Genomic DNA, 22,918 nt, shown 5'->3' on the forward strand with positions numbered 1-22,918 from the left:
TGGCATAATAAATTACTGCAAACCCGAGAAAATTCGAGTAAGTTTAGTACATATTATTTTTATTTTGCTATTAGAAGTAATAATTGGTCAATTAAATGCCTAAATTTAAATTTTACAAAAAAAATTAAAAATTTATAAATACTTTGGAGTGGTGTAAAAAATATATATATATAACAAAAGTTAGGAGTTCATGCATGGGATCATAAAAATTTCAGGCCTTGGAGAGTAATTAACTACAACTAAAAGACCAACCTGACCTTAAAATTCTAGCTAAACTACCATGCGACCTGCTAAGTTATCAGAAGTTCAGAACATTAGAAATAAGAACCGAGTGGAGAAGCTTTGGAATTGTCATCCACCGAGTGAGGAAGCTGTGAGTGATCACCGAGAGAAGCAAATGAGAACCGACAGCTAGGTTCTCCATTTCTTCAACTTCTAACCATCCTAAACTGAGAGCTAAGTGAGTGATAAGAGGAGAAAAACCAGTCTGCACTTCACGTATCAACTACATCAGTGAGCGAAAAGGGTAGAGCTGGTGCAAGTATTGAAGGAGCCGAGACAGAGAAGGGATAGAGCAGTCTGCCATTTTCGATTTTTAAGGGAAAAGAGGTAAGAATCTACCATAACCTTCAGCTTATTTGGCACAAATGAGTATATATACAAGGTGCATGTTAGTTTTTAGCAAGGCACAAAGCGTTTTAACCGAGGAGAAATCTGATAAAGGAGAAAAAAATGGGAACTGGACAGAAATGGAGGGAACCGAGAGTTGTTGTTGAGTTGCAGCCATAAATAAAGTAAATTTTTTTGTAATAACCTCTTAGTCATTCAGTACACTTGAAAATTAAGGTTGCATGTTGGATTTTAACGAAGAAAAACTAAGTTTGATTGAAGGAAATAGTTGGAAGTTCTGCTAAGCTGGCCGAAGGAGGAAAGAAGAAATTTCCAGGTTTCTTTATAGATTTTGGTTCTAAACTCCTACGTTGAGGCTTAGTTATTGTGTAATGTTTTAGTCTTGGCATGCATGTTAGATTTGAGTATGAAATAAAGTAGTTAATGAAGGAATTTCTTGCTAAAAGGTTGATTGCTGTCCGAAGCTTTTCTGTCATGACCGAGAGAGAGAGTTAAACCTCTGATCAGTTTTTCTTTCAAACTCCACTCTGTAAACTTTCACATCTGATATTTAAAGCTACTCTGTAGTTTAATACGTGTATTTGGCATGATGAGCTGGAGTTAAAACTGAAGGAGTTATGGCGAAAGTGTGGTATATTAAACTGCTACACTGCTGAACCTGTTGGCTTCATCCGAGAAAGAAAACGTAAGAAATCTTGGGTATTTCTTGCAAATCGTAGCTTCTAAACTAGTGTATTAAGTTGTAAAATATCATAAGTCCCTTAACCTCAGCAAGTAAGACCGAAATAACCTGAACCTAACGTGAGTAAAGCAGAGCTCTTGAACCCGACTGATTGCAGGTTGGTGTTTGAGAGAATGAAGCAGAATGTGCTTCTGACCGTTCACTTTTGACCTTGAAAATGCGAGAACTAGGTATCGATGTCTTCATAAGAAATGTAGGTCTATGTCTTAATTTCGAAACGCTATAACATTTGTCTCAATCCGATAAGTGTAACTTCAATTGTGATCAAAACCTCAAAGGATGGCAAAACTGCCTTTCTGGTTGCCTTTCTCTTGTTTCCCGAATGCAACTTGCTTTGATGCTGGCATTGAGCAAACCAAATTTTGAACAGCAATTCTGCTAATTGCAACTCTGTAAGCTTACATAAATGATAGTTACGGTTGCTCTGAGATTTAATGACTATATCTAGTTCTACGAGTAGAGTTAAACTAAGGCAAATGAGAGGAAAACTCATGATAATTATATACATAAATTGCCTTCTAATCATTTAATCTTGTCTTCACGAATATTTTAAAAATTATAAAATTTGAGGGCCTGGTGTAATGGAATTAAATTTAATTTCCAAATAACCTAAAGTTTAACTAGTTAAAAGGAACCAATGGAATATTCGTAAGCCTTAATATTAGAATCTTGAGTGGAAAATGATTTAATCCTAAAATAAGTATTTTATAAATTATTAACTTGGAAAATATGTATATTTCTTGATTAAAACAATAAAGTCAATAAGTTTCAAAATAAAATGATAAATGAATATTGAACATGTTATATTTTGTATTTTAAAGTCAAACTTGATTTTAATAGTTCAAATGATAAGGTAAGAACAATAAGTGAACATCTACAAATTATGTATTAACTTTGAGATTATTAACTTGCTTCAGGAAGTAGTTGTGAGCCAGGAACCACCCTGAAGCCCGAGAGTAGTTATTTGAATATTTAGTGAGTGTTGTCGAACTATGTGGTTAACTGTTTATGTTCTTAAATGAAATTATGTGATAAATGTATGTATTATGGATATTGCTAGTGAATCCTTGTAATGTGTAAATCAATTGTCCCTCGTCTTCTAAGTCGGGAGTGTACTATATCGCACACGGCTTAGTTGAGATTGAAGGTTGATAATTGATTAAATGATGTTATATATGTGCATGAATGTAAGCCGCATTGGCTGAACTGGGCCCAAAACCCTTTGTTCAACGGGCTATTCGAGCCGGCAAAGGGTTTCGTCGGATAGAACGGAAGCTCTGGATAAATGTTTCGGTATACTCGAGTATTACCTAGAAGTTGGTGGATTATTGAACTGATCACTGAATGTAGGGGATTGTTTATTGTTTTTGGAGGATATAAGGGAATGAGTTGGCGGGATGTACAATGATGTTGAAATGACTCCCAGGAGGAGTTTGTATCCTTTGAAAGTGTTTGAATAGTGAAATGTGCATTATTTGTTTAATTGTACTATTTCAAGTGTTTGTTAAATGTTACTTGGTAGGTAAACCTCACTGAACTTTAACTCAATCGTTTAGTTTGTTTTTCTTACAGGAATTGATAGTCAGGGTTTGAACGGGGATCTTAGAAAATTAGCGTGAAGACTTTTGTGTTTGTGCACCCCTTTAATATCCTATTAAGGGTTGAAGTTTTTGTATTAAACTAGGTATTGTGAAAGACTTGAACGGTTGGCTTTTGTCTTATCAGATGTTATCTTTGAAGTTAATGTAAATATTAGTGAGAGTTATCTAACTAGTATCTCTGAAGTTAATGTGATATTAGTAAGTCCCGACAATCCACTAACTTTTAGGGTACGCCCTAGAAGGAGGTGGGGTCGTCACACTCCTTGAAATTCGTCGAAGTCATCCCATGCCTCTAACATTTTATTTCTTTTAGGCATATGAGATTGACCATTACCTTCACCGACCATTCCTTTTTGAGCATTATTGTTCCTGGTTGTCGCTTGTCCTCTATTGGTATTCAAAGTACCACTTTCATTTCCAGGGGCAATAGCTTCATTTCCTCCTCCATTATTCGTAGAGACAAATACTGGACCTTCCAAGATTAATGGAGTGAATGAATTGGCAGTAGATACACGTGGCTATAGCTTTGAGGAAACCCCCCGGAGGGGGGGGGGGGGCTAAGACTTAAAAATCACATACCAAAGTTGTTTGTTAACACTATTGACCTTTGCTAATTTCTATGAGTTATGACAAACTACTACTATGCTTAGCAAAGAAACAAACTCGTAATAAAGAACAAGGTAAACCTGACTACTAACTATGAATTGAAGACGAAATGGAAACCCTTGCTAACTAAGGTTTGACTTTAACAAATACTCCCAAATTAAAGTGTGACTTTATCGCTTTAACAAAGATGCACAAATTAAATCTAAGAGCTGCAAAGTTTGGATATATACATAATGAAAAAATGAATAGCCCAAAATGACATGAATTCCACCTTTCATCAAAATTCTAGTATTTGGTATGGAATATTGATTAGCAATAGCTAGTGTTAATCTCAAATTCATTGGAGTTGTAAATCTCTCCAAAAAACGAAGAAAACAGGTGCCCAACATTACCAACTAAAACTACATTGTTGCCTTTTAAGGACAAGCAGCAAAGATTCTTAAGCATTGTGATATGTCAGATTGTTTTGGATAGTGATTATACTCAAGAATAATGACAATAGCCCAGCAATGTAAGCTTTTACTCCACCATGACTCAAATTCTCAAAAGCCGTCACTGTTTAAATTTCTTTTTCTTCGTCTTCCAAACAAGAAAGTAAGAAGGCAGCGTGAATTATGTGATATTCTCAAGGGAAAAAAAGTAGCAAGGCAGTTTCATTCATTCACTTACCTACTCCAGCGGCCGTTGCCACTATTGCGCCAATGTAGGAGTCCAGTGTCCAACAAATTGAGCTATCCTCCTACATTTTCCTAGCTTTTTATTACTTCTCCAATCACAAGACAGCAACCCAGCTCTCATCTGTGCTCTGAAATACTTTCACAATTGCAAATCCTAATTTTAGTTTTAGGGTTTTAGGTTTAACAAATTCTCCCTAAATTAGCAAAAATGGATTAGCAATTCACATGTTTCATACACAAGTACAATAGAAATACCTCAAATAATAGCAATGCAACAGATGGAACTTCACATTATCAGTTGCAACCACCACTGCTTCACCTCTCTAATTTCGGCGCCTCCTAATATTCATCCCCTTCAGATTGAAGTCAATGCCGTTTACCGTTGCCGTCTAATGAAGCTCAAGCTCATGTTCGTGGAAGATATCAATCGAGTTAGGGTGGAACTCTAGTAGGTGATGAGCTTTATCCAATCTCCATGTTGAAGCGGGACTACAGGAGGAAGAAGTTCCTTCAAGACTTCTTATTTTGTGACATTTCTTTCCTTTAGTCCGTAATTCCATTATTTTTTTTATAGCAAAATGACTCATTCAACCTTCACAAAATTTATAAAGAAGCTAGATATGGTCGTAATTATTTCAAATAAGCAGCCCAAAGAAGTCATTTGAATATTCCTAAAATATTAATTAAATATTTGGACGAATACTTGTTAGAGCTCGTCGAGCTCACAAGCGCATATTATACCTACTTGAGCTCAACTCACAGGCCTAATCAAGTAGTTCGAGATCGGCTCGAGCTCTGTAATAGTTGACCGACCTACTCGCGAGTTAGAGTCAAGTTACTCGAATGAATTGTAGCCCTACAAATTACATAAAATTTAGGAAAACTTTAGTTTGCTTCATAGCCTTGTTTTTTTTTTTTTTCCTTTCCCTTGAAAATTCTTGAAATAGTCTAGTAGGAATCGAACTCAAAACTCTTTCAAAAACACAATCCAAATGATACACCCTTTATGAAATGACCAAATTCAAGCCTAGATAAAATAGAACTAGTAATTGAAGCCAAAGTTGAAATAATTTCAAGGAAACAAAATAAGACAGTCATTTGAAAAAAAATCAAATGAGATGGAACGAACAACCCTAACAATGGATATACAACAAACTTTAAATTTACATGCATTCTACAAAGTGGAAGAGAAAACTTGCTTGTGCTAAATAAAAAGAAAAGGAGATTGTTTGAGACCAAATGCGAAACATAATATATGTTCTAAATCAAGAAACACAGATTGCAACTACAAGCTACCAACATGTAGATTAAAATGAACAGAATACACCTCTGGGATCATTTTTTTATTTTAAAAAAATTTTTTGGGGTTAAATAATGCTGACAATTTTATGTCTTCTAAAAGCCACATTTTTTGCCAATCTTAACCCCAAAAATTTGGACGATCTTTTTGAAGGTTCATTCTTGCTTCCAAGTCCATTGTGCCGAGGACAATTCTATTTGGATTGGAGACTATTTGGACAAAGGTTTTTAGAATAATACTGTAAAAAATTTTATGATATGATGTGTGAGATTGTAAGACAGTTGAAATAATAAAAACAATAATTAAAAAACATATTTATACTGGAAGAGAAAAAATTATTTGGGAAAAAATTTAAACAGATCCATTGTGTAAGTCAAACTATTTGAATGTAACAATTTAAAATTCATAACATCTCTTGTAATCTCACCAAAGTCAAGGAAGGCAAATGTAATTAACCAAAAATAATAGTTGCTTTAATTGTTTTGGTGAAAAATAAGAGTCTAGGCACCCGTAGAGATGCGATTCAGGTGTTAGATTGTTGAAAAAGTAAGATTAATTAAGAAAAATGTATAAATACTAGGGAGGGTTGTAGTTCTTAGGGTGCATATATACATGATAAATTGGGTGAAATTTAGATGTATTATTAAGTGTTTAATAAGTACCAGTTAGAAAAACCTAGTTAAAAAAATAGTTTTTTTGAAGCGTTAGTTAAAAAAATAGTAATACTCTATTTCCTAAGAATTAGGAGAACTTTGTTTCCATATAGAGCTGTCAATAGGGTCGGACTAGCCCAATTCAAACCCATTCAACCCATAAAAAAGCCTGATGAGTTGCATGTTTAATAGAGGAGGGCAAATTTTGAATCTAAATAATAAGCCTAAATTAAATGTGAGTCGAGATTGGACCTCACAAGACTCAAGGGTGATTAAGGCCCATCCCGTTCATATGTATAATTGTATATATAACATATATAATTGCATATTAAATCATTAAAAAAATATATGTATATATAATTATACATATTATAATATTAAAATATTAAAATTTTGTATAAAAATTTATAAATATTAATATATTATATATGATTATGAAGTAAATTATGAATTTGAATTGAACCTGATATGAGCTCGGAAGCTCAGATTAAATGATAGAGCCAAATTTGAACTTTCTAATTTAGGCTCGAGTTTAAAAGTGCGCAAGTCTAAAGTCTCGTTTGTTTTTTGAATCGAGTTTGAACTTATTAAAACTATTTATAGAGTCCAATTGACACCCTTATCTCCATGACAGTGGATTTCAAACTAATTACAAACTTTAGTTTGGATTTTTCTTGTACTTTTCTAATTTTAGTTGTAAATGAATAAAAAAATTGGCCCTCTAACAAGAAGGGTTAATCACATTTATTTTTCCTGAGATTTGGCCAAGCTATAAACTGAATTCCATAGTTTGAGCAAAAACCATCTACCCATTACACTAATAAGAAGCAAATAAAAGATGATTTTGCAAAAATGGCTCTAGGATATATTCAAGAAAAACATAAAAACTTTTCCCCATAAAATAGCAGTCCGAATAAGGCCCGAAATTTTCAAATATTTCAATGTACAGGATTTGCATATCCTAAAGGACAACAGAGCAAGATAAAGGGTAAGAAAGGACTATTTTGGAAAACAAAAAAGGAAATAAATCGAATAAAGAGTGAAAAAGGAATTTCCAACCCAATTCCAAGGAAAATAACCAAACCATGAAAATATGAAAACAGAACAATACAGAAGCTTTCTCTGCCTCGCTAACCCTCTGTTCTCCCAATTGCACGACTAATCTTCTTCCACCACCACCACCACCACCACCACCGGTCCGCCACCTTCCTCCCACATAGTTAAGAAGAATCTCCGTCAGTGATTCCACCCTTCACTTTCATTCTTGGTGTTGCATATGGCTTTTAATTTGTTGGGATTTTGAGAGTCCACCAGATGGGAACCAATTGCTACCTTTGGATTTCATAGACTAATTTGTGCTTGGGTAGTCGAGGATTCATGGATTTTGCGTGATTTTGGTGGGTTTTTTATGTGGGAAGTCATGAGGAGCCGCAACAGCAGTTTCAAGGAAGAAGATCTAAAGAAAGAGACATCTCCCTCTTCGGCTTCTTCTGCTGTCGATTCAAGATTCAATCAAACTCTCAGAAGTGTTCACGGGTATGCTGTAACTTGCATATAAAACAGATCCAGCAATGTCTAAAAAGTTTTCTGTCAGAAAATTTAAAGCGCCAACTTTGTGCTATTCAACGCAGCTCTTTTATCATATCTGAGTACCCAGTTAGGAATTATTTGAGAAAATCCAGACGGGTCTCATTCAATTAGAGTTTATAGTGTGTGATCAGTGAGGAAGAGGAAATAGTATCAATTTGTGAAATTTTTCTTCAAGTTTTGAGCTTTGACTTTTTGTGTTTTTTTTTTTTTAAATTTCTGCTCATTTAACAGCTATAACTTAGTTGATTTGTTAAATTGGTAGTTAAATAGGTGCAATTTCCGGTTATCTCTGGATGTTTGATATATTTGTATTTGTGGTGAATAGAAATTTGGCAAGTTTTGTGGATGGGAATATTGTTAATGTGGGAAAAGGTAGACTAGCTTGCTCCTATTTTCATGATTATTAGTTTTGAGTGGTTATTCAATTTGATTGGATTTTATGTTAGTTTTCATTAAGAGTTACTTAATTCTGAAAGAGTAGAACTCTTTTTGCACTTCTCATGTTTAGGATGCAAGATGGTAATGCTACTGCTTAATCGTCTGTTTCGATTTTGTTTTTATTATTTCTAGAAAGTTGGTATATCTACCCACTTGGGTTATCCACAAACTCCTAAAATTGTTGAAGAGTCTCTCTCTCATTTTCTGGATTTTGAAGTTTCGGGCAGCAATGCTGCTTGCTCTTATCCTATGTATAGGGGAAGGCAATGTCAAATCCTGCTTTGAAAAATTTATAATCTTCAATGATGATGCATGATTTATGTCCCATAGGTTGTACCGCTGCTTTGTTTGGTCTCCAAGATTTGTGATTTTTTTTTTTAAATTCAATATGTCAGTGGTTCTAGTTGTTGATTTATACTTCTTAGGTTTGTGATTGCTCTCCAGGGATAAATTATAGCACAAGGTACTTGAATTGGTACTCCATAATTTTGTGGAGTACACCAGGAGAAGTCAAGTTTTTTGCCAAGTTTGTCTGCTACAAGTTTTTTAAAAATTTTTGCTACAGTAACCTCAAAAAACTTTTCAAAGTTTTTAAACTATACACTTCAAAATATTCAAAAAAAAAAACGCAGTTCAAAAATTTTTTAAAAAACTTCTACAGTAAGCTACAGTAAAGTTTTAGACAAACACCCAAAAAACTCACCTTCCAAACGGGCCATTAGAGTGCTCAAAGTGCATGAGCGATATGTTTTTCAATTTAAATTTTTTCCCTTTTTTCTGGTAAAGGTTTTACACATAATAACTGGTTCCAGAGGACTTTGGAGCTCTATGGCCATATTTTGAAAAATCATGCTTAACATTCACCATTTAGTAGTTTTAGTAAAAGAAGTAGGCCCCTGTGATCCAGGATATACTCGTTAGTAGTCCTTTAATTTAAGGTTTGGTAATGGTAGTCATTGGCATACATATCTTCATTTTGAATCTATGTTGAAATTCATAATGTTGGAGGCTCTATGACAAATATTCAGCTTACGATCTCTTTTTAATCTTTTGTTATGAATTGTGGAGAAATTTTTTGAATGGTCTTTTAACGCCATTTAGGTTGCTGAAAGGGCGCAGTTTTCCTGGTAAGATACTAATCACAAGGAGGACAGATCCACAGGATGACTTAATTCTAAGGTCTCCAGATAGTAACAGGAGTTTATCGGATAATGATACTGGTTCCAGTGAACGAGTGGATGAATCTAGTCAGGTTTTAGGATAAGCCACTCCTGCCATTGTCTCCTTATGTAGTGGTAATTCTGTAATTTGCTTTAATTGGTAACATGTTCTTATTAAGATTTTCTTTTTGAGTTTAGGATGGACTCCAAAACAGAAGTAATGCAAGTACTACTACATCTTTTAGCAAAATGAAATTGTCAACCTCAAATTCAGAAAATGCATCTAGAGAGGTTCAGAAACCCACGGTTGGTGCTAGAGCTACAGATTCCGCAAGATTGATGAAGTTCACAAAAGAATTATCTGGGACGACTGTTATTCTAGGTATTAATAATTTTTCTATAATACATCTGAATCATTGTCTTTGCTTGCTATGATAGTATTTAAGAATTTTCCTGGTTTAGATATGGTTGTGTAAGCTGGATAATCATATATTCTTCAATTTTGTATTCATCTTGTTTCTAATTCTTTTTTCTCCTGGAGGGAGGAATTAAAGTTCTCTAGTCCCACTTTGGGTGTTTTAGACTGTTTTGCAAGTTTTATGGATATAAGTGTGGCTGGTAGACAAGTGGCCTTAAAGTTTTCAAGTAACTTTTATACTTTGATTTTTTCCTTTCTGCGCCTGAGGCTATACGTAGGAAGATGACATATTGAGGGAAAAATCCGTAGCTGAAACCAGCAGGCGCTACAATAATTAGCGTATTACAAGCTGGCAGTCCAGTAATTGGTGCACGAAAAGTTGTTACTGAACAGTGGTAATTTTATTATATAAATTATGAGGGGAAAACCAGTTGTAGCTGCAGCATATCAGCTGTAAAAAGCAACATTTTTACTGAATTAAGTATCTTTGACATAATAAAAGGTTATTGAAGTTGTTTGTTCTGAAAAAGCATTTCTGTTGTCTCCAATTGCATGCAATTAATCAGGGGAAGGATGTTGGTTTTGTTGGGTGCCAAGTGAGGTGAACACAAATAGAGACTGTCATTGAATTGTTTTTCCCCCCTTTTCTGATTGATAATCGGTGATCATATATTTGTAAGATCCTCGCCTGATGATCATATATTTGTAAGATCCCTGCCTGCTGATCATATATATGTAAGATCCCCGCCTTTGATGAGAGGTGTGAAGAAGAAGCTTTGAGATAACTAGTATAATGGGTGTAAACTGAAAGAATAATTTGGATTTTTGGGAAGCATCATGACAAATCCTTGATTTTCAAGTTGAGGAAGATATTAACTTTGTTCTTGTATGAGAAAGCTAGTTCAGGTCAGTATATACTATATGAAACATAGGTTTCTTTTGGAAAATGATTGTGCAATCAATATGTTATTCTGTTTTGTTATTGATTGAAAAATTCAATTTCGGAATCCTATTGATTTTTTGCCATTCTTATCTTACAGATAACCTGCGTGAACTAGCCTGGAGTGGTGTTCCACCATATTTGCGGCCAAGTGTGTGGAGACTTCTTTTGGTATGCCATTATGCTAAAAACTAGCCTGTCTAAAGTTTTTTGATTCAAATAGCATGGTTGGTAATTTCATGTTAATTATTGCCTCCATCTATGCTGCATCTGATGGTTTTTTTTTGACCAGCTGCAATATATCTCAAAAATGGCTGTGACAAAACTTTGGCCTATATGTTTTTACAGGCAGGAAAATAGAAATTAAAGAATACTATGGTTACAGAAGATTGTGTCTCGGAAATGTACTGCAAAAGTTTTGGGAGTTTTGTTTAGTTAAGAAACTTTTCATCACTGTAATCTTTCCTGTAGATAATACTGGCCCTTTTTATCTTTACATTTCTGCACTTGTTTACTTTAACTCATATGAGACTAAAAAGGTTTGAGATAACACAGAAAATATGATGAAGGAGAAATTGGAGGTTGGTAGAAAGAACAAAATAGTTGTCCTTTCTGTTTCGCTTGGGAATTGTGTTGATTATTTTTCATGTAGTAGATTATCTAAAATTCTGTGGTGCTTTTTTTCATATATTCTTTGAAAGTCTCTCTTGGAGTTGTTTGGCGTTTTGATAGTGAGAGTTGGCTGTGTTTTCTTCTCTGTTTAGAACTTAAGATGGATGTCTATCCATTTTGTCATGAATTTGATTATTTACATAGATGTCTAGTTTTTTCAGATGGAACTTCGAAATTTTCCCATTATGTTTATCTGTGAAACCTCTCTCTCTCTCTCTCTCGGCAGATGTAAGGTTCTTTACAAAAGGTTTTGATTTGAACTTTTGTGCTTTTTGTTTAATAACGAAACTTTCTGTTGATGCTGTATATTATTTAGGTTATTATCTAGGTTCTTTTATTGTTCTGTATATATAATATTAGTGCCTTTTGAAGCTTCGTTTTCTCATCTCATTTTCTATGCTGGTCTTCTGCCACTCAATTTTTTTTTTCAAGAAAAACTTCTTAGCCTTTTCCACAACTAATGCAGGAATGAAAAAAGGAGGAAGATGATGTTTAGTCTAGCTAATTTAAGTTGATTTGTAACTTGTGTACTGCAAAGACTAGTTTGTCTTCATAAATTCTGTTCAGCTATTTCCTGGCTTGCATATTCGCATTGATATATTAAAGAAATTTAGAATATCTAGCTGGAAAGATTGTTGTTGCTTTTTGAAATTTAAATAATGAACTGACAACAGGGATATGCACCCCCTAATTCAGATAGAAGGGAGGGAGTTTTGAGGAGAAAGCGCCTGGAGTATCTTGATTGTGTTGCTCAGTATTATGATGTTCAAGACACTGAGCGTACAGATGAAGAGATTAACATGCTCCGGCAGGTTTATTAGAGGCTATTCCTCTTGGTTATTATCTCCTGACAATGTATTGGCAGCCTTGTGTAACCACATATTCATATGTTCCAATTATTCTTTTCAGATTGCTGTTGATTGTCCAAGAACTGTACCTGATGTCTCTTTTTTTCAACAACCTGAAGTTCAGAAATCTTTGGAGCGCATACTTTATATATGGTTAGTTACCTTTTATGCTGATATACATATGATAGTAATCCTTCTGAACTGGTTGAATTGGTCAATGTCATATACAGTGGTGGAGCAGGAAATAATTGCTAGTTTCTGTCTTTCCTAAAAGTAGGTACACCCTCTGGCCCATTTTATAGGTCTTGGTTTCTATTTTGGTTTGGCTCAAAATTGTAGTCATGGTCTAAAAATAGAAATAAATAGTGCCCAACTTTCCTGTCGGGAAAACATTTACGTCATGTTCTATTGGGCCTTTTTCAAAATTTCAAACTGAACTAATAAAAAGTTGAATATTAATTTAGTGGCAATAATGGAAAAAGTTGCTTTAACAGCTCATGTATTATAGTCAAATTTTACTTTTCTTAAACTGTGTGCAAAGTTGATCGTGACATATGAAATGGGATGGATGGAGTGCACAACAACAATATACACATAAAAAAGTGTTGCATCTTTTTCGTGTAATATAATATATATTCACATGATAACACAACTTAATTGGGGCAGTGGAGGCATGCGCCCCCATTACCCCCTTTGTAGATCCACCTTTGGTCATACAGATCTTCTAAGTGATCCAGGAGATGCTTGCACTGGACTCTGTAAATGTAGCAAAAAGAAAGATTGGGAACTTATTTGACATTATTTATCAATCAGAGCCTTTTGGAATTTTTAAATTTTTACATACTGTAGTTTCCACGAATTCCTTTTACTAGTTGCGTCTCTAGGAAGTAGGCCATCCACTGTGTATTTCTTTGTCCTTTTGATTGCCAGGTTTGTGTAATGACTACCAGAAAAAATATTTTCAGAAGGTTTTGATGGATAGATATGTGCCTCTTATATCTCACTGAATAGGATATGTATGAAGTTAAATATGGTACATGCTAGGGAGAAAACATTATTGTAGGCCATGTTAAACTACCATGGAAAACCAGGGCTGAGAACTCTTCATTTCACTGGTTATCAATAGTTGGCAAGAGGTGGAAATAAAGATGGAAAAGAACATCTTGATCAGATTAAGAGAATTTCAGGGGAAGAAAGGACCAGGCATGAATATAGTGGAGAAATCTTTTAAATTTGAAAATTACTACAAGCTATTTTTCTACTTCTATAGGCATTCATTTTTCTTACTCTTGGAGATGGATGGAAGATTTGAATGAGTCTGTCCTGTTAACTTTGAGGACAATTTACTCGATCCATTTTAGAATTTAGCTAGAAAATTACGCCAATTGGCGGTCTTGAAATTTGGATTTGGAAATGTTAGAAAAACTTTGAAATCTCTATAACCCTTGGGCACGTTTTGCAAGTGTTCTCTGATGATAAGTTGTTACGCTGGTAAGGCATTCTATTCAATTAACCATCTGTGGTATTATAAGGAGCTGCTGTAAGCATTCCTATTATAAATGTAACTGCCAAGCTCAATGAGAATGGTCTTTTGGATGCATTGGACTGATATTCATAATATAATGTTTGTTGCGTTGCTTATATGCAGTTTCGCATTTGTTGTTTGCTTATTTCAGCAAGTTTCTCTCACAGAAAACTTAAATGACCAGTAGACTAATCTCTTTATAAAGTTCTGTTCTTTCAACAATCTAGAGTTCTATATGGCCCATTATGCTCTTAAAAGTGTGAACATTTAGGTTGCCTTTGAGAAAACTGAAATCTGAAATTCAAAATCTGAATCCGTTAAGTTACTGAATTGTTAAGTATTGAATCCATATAACTTGTTATATGAACCTGAACACTGAATACATAGTGTAGTATGTCTATTATTTGATGATTATAGACAACTGAATACCCTTTTTCTTGGTAAGTGGGAGGTCTTGAACCCAAGACTTACCACCCAACCCAATCCTTTCCCCCTTCTTCCCCACCCCCCCCCCAACCCCCTAACCAAAAACAAAAACAAACATCCCCCAATTATGAAAAGCTCCTAAAGTTGCCTTAAGAAATTTTAAAATTTTTAATTTTATCTTATATTTGCACTCCCTGAAATTTTCAAATTTCCTTTCTCCCATTATGTTAACCCCCCTAAATTTATAAAGTAATTGCCTTTGTAGCTTATTTTAAACATGAATACATCCAAATTAAAAGTATTTTCTCTCGTTTTTCTAATAGTAATTTATTTTTCTTTTTCCGACCTAAAAAATGAAAATAAAGCATTAATAGAAAACAAACGAACAATCTTTAAACTTTTGGTACATACAAATGAATAAATGATCTTCATTTAAACTCCTTTTACAAGAACTATAGTTGTCTAGTGTATAAAGATATTAAATGTATCATTACTTCAACATTATTCTTGCAATTGAAACTCTTAATACTGTTGAAAAGATGATGCAACTATCATATGATCTATACAATTATTTATGATATAAGAAAGTTTTTGCCTTTGTGATACGATGTATATTGACATAATTGTGCCCCCCTAACCTTGGGGTCCTCGATCCGCCACTGATTACACACACACACCTATATATACACACACATACATATACCACACCTATACACACATTAATTTCATTTAAAATAAGAATTAATTATTTAAAAGATAAAAAAGAATGAACCACAAAATTATAAAAAAGAAGAAACTCCTCTTCTATTATTGGAGAATAATGTCTGCTGAAAAGGAAAAGGAGAACGAGGCTAGAAGGAAGAGAGGCAGGAAGGACAAGAGAGATGCCAGATGACGAACAAGAAGGGGAGGAAGTAATTGTGTCTTTTTTGGGTTATTTTGCCATTAAAAATGTATTTAAATCCTAACATCTGAGCGTATTTTGTATTAACTGATAAGTGAATGTCTTATCACTTATTTTTTGAAGTAATTTTTGCCTAGGCAATGTGGAGGCACTTAATTAAGATGTTATATTTTTGGTTATCAAACAGGTGTGAACATGTTAATGTCGGAACACATTAAGTGTTGAATTGGGTTATCTAACAGGGCCTTAGTTATTCTGTTAGTTTTGCTCATGAATCGGAGGCAAGAAAGCAGATTGTGTTTATGCTGGAGCTTTCATCAGAATTGCTGTCCAATCTAAAGAAGAAATGTAAAATGGATACTACTAGGTTCCTGTGCTGCAATACCCTACTATTTCTCTGGCCTAGAAGTGATCTACTACCACCTTGGCCTCTTTCTCCTCTCCTCTGCTCCTATACAACCAGCAATAGAACAGCAAGTTGAGACAAGGCCTTACATAAAAAGTGCCATTTACCAGTCCTAACAGTACATCGTCCTTTTCTTCTCTCTTCTTTCAAAATCTTGGACACCCAATCCCCTTCCAAGAAACATCTCCACCACTATGACCCTTCCTACCACTCCCCCCCTTCTCAGCTCAACTATTGCACTTACAAAACTGAGAGCACATTAGCTTCAGGGGAACTGTTGCACTCCTTGCACTGCTAATACTTTGAGACTTCACTAACTTGGAACCAAAGTCTTTCAACCAGTTAGTCAAATCCTTTTTTGACCTCCTTTGAGAAAATGCATATCATGCTCGAGGTAAATGGGCAGGTAGAATTAGGTACATTAATGGATGTTTTAATCTTTTTTATGTGCTGCAAAGAATTTGAATTCATCTTGAGTTTGTGCACTTGAAGCTTGGTTGCAAGATTGTAAATTATAGTTTAATCAGGTAAATGCTACTTGTTAAAGTTCAGCAACTTACTGGAGAATGACACATACTACTGAAGAGAACCCTTATATACAAAAATATCCTATTTCTAATTGATTTTTGTTGTTAGCAATTAGAAAAGTACCAATGACATTTTAATTCAGTTCAGACTCAACCAGAACGAAAACTTTAGCTAAGTCCACAGTTCCCAATTTGTCAGTATCACAGACCGAGAATGGCAATGAGGCAGAGGGAAAGAAAGAGGGGCTTCCGGAAGGAGGAGATTTTTCTCTCAATAGTTTATATCAATAAACAGATAAAAGCCATAATGGTGCTATTTGTAGTTTTACATGAGTAATTGCTGCATGATTTTCCTGTAAATTTCCAAATCAACCTTGGTTTTCATGTTTTATTATGGAAAAATTTAAATATTGTCCATTTTCAGGGCTATTCGGCATCCTGCAAGTGGATATGTTCAAGGAATAAACGATCTGGCAACCCCCTTTTTAGTAGTATTCTTGTCAGAACATTTAGAAGGCAGTGTTGAGAATTGGTCAATGGCAGATCTGTCTCCAGATCAAATATCTAATGTTGAGGCTGACTGTTATTGGTGTCTATCAAAGTTACTTGATGGTATGCAAGACCATTACACATTTGCTCAACCAGGAATTCAGCGGCTGGTGTTTAAGCTGAAGGAATTGGTTAGACGGATTGATGGTATACCCTGTTACTGTGCGTTAATTCTAAAGCTTGGAATCATCTAATAATCTTATGTATGAGAAGATCTAATTTGCATGTGGGTCTTTTGTTTTATTTGAACAGTATGGTTATCGTTCTTATAAAACTAAAAATAAAAATAAAAAAAAAAATTGAAGGCAACTGTTATCTTGCAACTGCACTACTTGCCATATTCAAAAATCAATTTGTTCATAAGAGCCTTTAGAAGCCATGGGGTAATAAATAAACTTTTTGTATGGGACCATGTGTGTTCATTGTTTATGGCCACAAGGTTTTTGATTTTAATCTTTGTGGTCCTATTTTTGGTACTTTGCTTGTGTATACAAGTAGTGGATCTAGGAGGTTCTGGGTGTATGTTTATCCTACAACTCTATCACAAGTGGTTCAATTGCGTCAACAGTTCCTTTTTGGTATTTCTTGGTCGTGTTTATTCGGCATTCTTTTGGCTAAGAGCTCTTTCATTTGCTTCGGAAGTATTTTTCGCTTTTTGGGTACATGTTGGTGCTGAAGAAATTCAAGAAACATAAGTCTATAAATGATCTTGCAACCTGAAAGATTATGTCTGAATCCTATTACGCTCATTTTCATCTACTGCTTTTCTGTACCGTTGATTCAGAACCTGTATCAACACACATGGAGAATCAAGGGCTTGAGTTTCTTCAATTTGCATTCCGCTGGGTCAACTGTCTTCTAATACGTGAGGTTTGTATTTTTTCCTGTGTCAAGAGTTAATTTTGTTTATTTATTTGTAAATGTAATGAATGTGGTTGCCCACTCCTGGGTAATTATGAGGGATTTCAATCAGCGTCTTTGCTTCTACAGATCCCTTTCCATCTTGTTACCCGCTTGTGGGATACGTATCTTGCAGAAGGAGATGCATTGCCTGAATTTTTAGTGTACATATTCGCCAGTTTTCTGTTAACAGTAAGATATAATCTCTCTTTAAGCCTGTTAAGTTCTTGATTAAATACCTTGTAGTGAGAACAGGAGATTAGCAGTGGTATAGTAATTGTGCTTTTTGGAGAGGGTATTTCTTTTTGGCTCAAATCATTCACGTTAACTATCTTCATCCATTTGGTTATTCTTGAACTAATCTGCTCTGCAACAATTAAAACATGAGAATAACACACAGTATTTACTTGTATAATCATACAAAAGAACACACTTGATTGTGCTGGTATCTTTCTAACCACTCTTGTATGAAGGTATCACATAAAGGTTAAATTTCTCCTGCACTAAAATTCTGGATCTTAAAATACCATGTGAATCTTGATAGGACACTGATGGTTATAGAAATCATGATCGAGGTACTGAATAACTTGTCTCATGGGTGAAAATCCTTATCTGTACTTCTGAATTAGCACTCATCTCTCTTTGCAACTCACTGTGCACACATGTGTGTTCTCACGTGGATTTTCTTTTTGCCATATTTTTGTCATCTCTGTACAAAATTCTGATCATGTTTCGTTAGATAATTCATTCAGAGATTTACTTGGAGCAACCATAAATACTAAGGACACAGACGTCTCATCTTTCTGTATTTAATGCTACTATCTTCATCTTTGAATATGCGACTTGTTTTCAGTGGTCCAATAAGCTTCAGAAGCTTGAATTCCAAGATATGGTTATGTTTCTTCAACACCTTCCAACCAATAACTGGAGTCATTTGGAGCTGGAGATGGTTCTTTCCCAAGCTTACATGTGGCACACTATGTTTAAAAGGTCTCCCAGCCACTTGGTTAGCTGAAGACGGAACAACATGATTCCCAGCTGGTCATCTTCCTGAATGTGTTGTTTTTATTTTCTTTTCACAACCTATACATCTGATCAGCGCTGATCTTTACCTATTAAATCAGTTGGCTGAATTTTGTTTGTTGGCATCTGTTTTCTCAACAAAAAGCTGATCATATTTTGTTTTTGTAATAACCTTGTCTCTAACTGATTTTTATGTACATCTTTGATAATAGAAAGTAAGGATTTGCAGGAAAATAAAGTTTAGTCTTCTAATTTGTTACACACTAGTTGTTTTGTAATTTTTTGTTTGTCACAACGCATACACATAAGTTCGAACATAATGGGATGCAGAACATTTGAAAATTTATTTCTTAGTTCCAGAGAGCTGCCTCTGATTGTCTTGGTTTCTTAGGCATCTGCTATGGCACAAAATGATTCTTATACCAGCAAAAGTTGATAAGTTGAAGGTATCGTCTGTTTCTCACTTTGCTTCCTCCATTTGTTCAATTCTCTAGTCCGATCTCAATGCCACAGGTATATTCAGAAGTTTGAAAATGCACATGCTCAAGTGTCTGTTTATTGAAAAATTGTCTCCAATGTCTGTTGTCAAGAGTTGATCAACCATTATGTCAGGATTTGCTTCCAAGAGTCCTAATATTTGGACGAAAGAATGTGGCATTGATGCTCCCTATATCTGTGACCACCATTTCTGAATTTCTAGGAGTCCTAAATCCAATATAAGAGTGATCCTTGTTTCTTGCCACAGCCAGGGAAATTTTAACAATGTCGTAGAGATTATTGGAAACAGGTGCATGCAATAAACCATATTGTATCAGTCTCCATGCTGTCGTTTAACAGCTTTGGGAACAATAGTTGGAGGGTTGTCTTTATGTAAGTTCGTTAACTCATAGGTATGATATATCTTTCGTATTTATGTTCTGCGCTTAAATTGGAAAGATTTCATTCTGGAGAGTACTGATTTCGTTTTCTCTTTTTTTTTTTTTAAATTTTTTGTCCAAGCAGGGGAGGATTAAAACTTAAGAAACCAGGAGGGGTAGGGGGGATTTGAACTTAGGACGTATAATTCTAGAGAGTAATACAAAATAAGAATCATAAGTGGATAGGACTTGTTCAGCTGTCAAGGTTGTCAAACTTTCCATAAGTGGATAGGACTTGTTACACGAGATCATTAGCTTTGTCCATCATTTTTAGTGATTCTTCTGACTACCACATTGGTTCAATACAATAAGTATTGGGAAAAAAAAAAGAAAAGAAAAGAAAAGAAGAACATGTATAAGCTGGTCTTGTGCCCATGGAAATTATGGAATGTGTTGGATTTTCTTTACTAATATAAAAGCTAAAAGTTTAGAGCTGCTTATGAGTTCTGACCGCCTAAAAAAATTTTATAAACAAACTTACAAAAATTGATTTGCATGTTTTGTGAGAAGTTTCCCATTTTATCCATTTATCCATTTTATATTTCCCATTTTTAAGCAAGTGAGAAGTTTGTTCTAAGGAAGTCTTAATTGTTGAATGTAGCTTCCAAAGAATGAAATAGTTTCAAAGAGCCTCGATATGATTCACCAATAATAGGAAAAATGTTCAAAATTAAAATTTATGGACTAATTAAAAAGCTAAATTCTAATGATAGAGGGTGGCAATATTTAAAAGCAAGGACTAAATAGCCAATGTTTAATAGTGCCAAAATCGTAAAAATATCTCTCTCACCAAGTCTAGAGCTCTTACCAATTAACTAACCCCAAACAAACAGAAAAGATCATGGCAAGAGTTGCTATACTTTCAATAAACAACACAAAACTGTAGCTATCATTTTCAAGAAAGACGTCCAAAATGAAAAGTCATTATATCAATGGATTGAGATCATTTGCAAGCGTCTGAATGCTTATGATTTCATCGCACACCAGAGTATTGTACACTGCCACCTTACATCTATGTTTTCTTACATGTATTTTGTCCGGAATCATGATATAGTTAAGGCTCTGTAAATATCAAATTTAATTGCATGAAGCAATACAGAGAGATGGCCATTTCTTACCATTTAATCTTTCTTCTTTTGTTGCCCTTTTTATTAGGGATAATATCAGAAACCTCCCTTAAGGTTTTGTCTAAAATCGCCTGGCACCTCTGAGGGTTTTGAAATATTACTTACCTCCCCTAGTAAATATAAAAAGACTATATTGGCCCTAACTTGATACATAATTCACATGTCAAATAAATGGATGTCAAAAATTTAAGAAAAAGAAACAAAAGTCACTTTTTCTCTTTCCTTTTTTTTTCCATCATTCTCTCTTACTCATTTTTTTGGATGACTATGCAATATTTTATTTGTAAATTATAATATCTTTTATTTTTTGTAATTGTAATAAAGTGGGGTATGAATTATTTACTTATTTTGAGTTGATTTTTATAATGATTGGTACAATTTAATAGTTTGGGCAATGAGAAGATGTTGAAAAGAAAATAGTTCATAAGAAATCAACTTTGAGCAAATTGGGTTAGATTGGTACAAGTGTGTTTCTTTTCAAATATCTTTTTTATTTTTAAATTTATATTTTTATGGGGTATAACACTATGATGCGGTAGTACTACAAGAGATTGTTTTTTAAGTGATGGTTTTCTTGAAATGAACAAAGTGATTTAGAAATATTTTTATTTAGCAATTGAAAGGGTAGTTTAGGAGTTTTTAAAAAGTAAGAAAGGTAAGTGATATTTTTAAAACTTTAAGGGTGCCATGTGATAGTAAGAAAAACCTTAAGGAAGGTTTCTGATAATATCCCTTTTTATTATGTACTTCTCAACTTGCCTAGTACAGTCAATTGGTCCAATGATGGATTTGTTGAACTTCCTTTTTTTTTTTTTTTTTTTTCAATTAGGGGCATCCATCCTTTCAATCAGATTAATCCTTAAGATTATGTAGACCCTTGCCCAAGGATGTACATCAAGATAGTACATAAAATTGATCATAAACCTGAAAACTACCAGATTACGGAACTAGTCGGACCATCTGGGCTTTTGAACTCCCATTTAATACATCCTCTTATAACATTCGGAAACCGATACAGCTTCGTAGATGGAGTCCAAAAACTTTGAGATAAACCCTTTGTCTCGGAATAATCCCACGATGCCACGTACGGAAATTATGATCAACGTAAATTCCTCGTTTGCATTTTTTCTGTTATATTTAATTTCTTATTCACTATTTCAGGTTTTGATTCTTAGTGCTTTACATATTTATTGTTTCTGTTTTAATGTGGTAACAATTCTTATGAAAGTTTACAGATGATCTTTTTCTATCTTAACTTTTGTTGATGATTAAAGAATTTTCTCTTCATTTTTTTTCAGCCAAAAATTTATGTATCTTCTTCTGTGGCACAGCATGTGGTAATTATAATCTTCTACTTTTGTTTCTGTAGAATCAAGAATTCTATGTGATAAAGGACTATCTGTGATACTCAAGAAAAACTATACCAGTTCTTTCTTCTTTTGTCTCTCTCTTTTGTTTCCATTTTTTAAGTGCTTATTTTCTTGTTCAATACCAAAATTTAATATAGAACGAAAAAGTGAAAATAATTGTTATTCAAAATATTCATAAGATGGCTCACTTTCGCAATCTGGGTATTATGGGCTTGTTACTGGCTAATTATTTAGCTGATTAAAGATTTTAATTTTGAATAATCAAATTTTTAACCCTCATTTGCTTCCGTATTTAAATTATTGATTTTTTAACAATAAAAAAAGTAAATCCAACAATTTACCAAACAGTAACTTTTGTTTTTTTTTTTTGCTATACAAACAATAACTTTTGTTGATTCTCATTATTCTCTGCAATCACATGTTATAGTTAATCAGATTTTGCAAAATCCAGAGCAATCGAGAAAAAGCTGACGATTGCACTTATAGTTATTTAATCCCTTCTTTTGTATCCTATCAAATTCTTTGCTGGGTCTCTCTTGTTGTTTGCCATGTAATCCAGAATTTATTGCAAATCTATGCAATTTACAAAGTGTTAATCTGCCTAGAAGTCCTAGCTCTTGGGTTCAATTAGCTCACTAAACACTTCTATTGAAGAAGGGAAAAACAAAGAATAACTGTATTATACTAAGGCTTGCCACGACCTAGTATTAAAAGACACATAAAACAGGAGTATTGTCTTTTAACCATTTCTCCTATCAACTCGCACACTTATTGAGGTAACAAATTTTGAGCTTGCTAATTAGTCTTCGGGAGTTTGGCAATTTGAAGGATATGGAATTGTTCCAAATGGAGCTTCTGGTGTGTGCATTATACTTATCATATGAATAAACATTTATATTTATTTCATCCTGAAATTAGATACTTTCCCAAAATAGTTTCTTAGTTATTAAAAATTAATGTATTAATGAG

At 34.0% G+C, this 22,918-nt stretch overlaps 1 protein-coding gene across 1 annotated transcript; it reads left to right on the forward strand.

Annotated features, from left to right (window-relative positions):
* The first annotated feature begins 7,292 nt into the window (after positions 1–7,292).
* Positions 7,293–18,817, forward strand: LOC113767105 (TBC1 domain family member 22B-like). Its single transcript, XM_027311280.1, has 10 exons — positions 7,293–7,745; positions 9,339–9,489; positions 9,596–9,779; positions 10,856–10,926; positions 12,102–12,239; positions 12,337–12,428; positions 16,488–16,759; positions 17,397–17,482; positions 17,603–17,704; positions 18,366–18,817. Exons 1-10 carry the CDS (start codon positions 7,618–7,620, stop codon positions 18,525–18,527), a joined length of 1,386 nt encoding a protein of 461 aa, XP_027167081.1. The 5' UTR covers positions 7,293–7,617; the 3' UTR covers positions 18,528–18,817.
* Positions 18,818–22,918: the final 4,101 nt, after the last annotated feature.

Source organism: Coffea eugenioides, chromosome 3 (assembly GCF_003713205.1).
Source record: "Coffea eugenioides isolate CCC68of chromosome 3, Ceug_1.0, whole genome shotgun sequence".
Lineage (NCBI taxonomy): Eukaryota > Viridiplantae > Streptophyta > Magnoliopsida > Gentianales > Rubiaceae > Coffea > Coffea eugenioides.

What these genes read in the sequence shown, in the direction of transcription:
- LOC113767105 (XM_027311280.1), top strand. Translation starts at nt 7,618, where the DNA reads ATGTGGGAAGTCATGAGGAGCCGCAACAGCAGTTTCAAGGAAGAAGAT. An exon ending in TGGGACGACTGTTATTCTAG is followed by an intron (nt 9,780 to 10,855) that starts GTATTAATAATT and finishes CTTATCTTACAG; the next exon opens with ATAACCTGCGTGAACTAGCC. An exon ending in TCGCCAGTTTTCTGTTAACA is followed by an intron (nt 17,705 to 18,365) that starts GTAAGATATAAT and finishes ACTTGTTTTCAG; the next exon opens with TGGTCCAATAAGCTTCAGAA.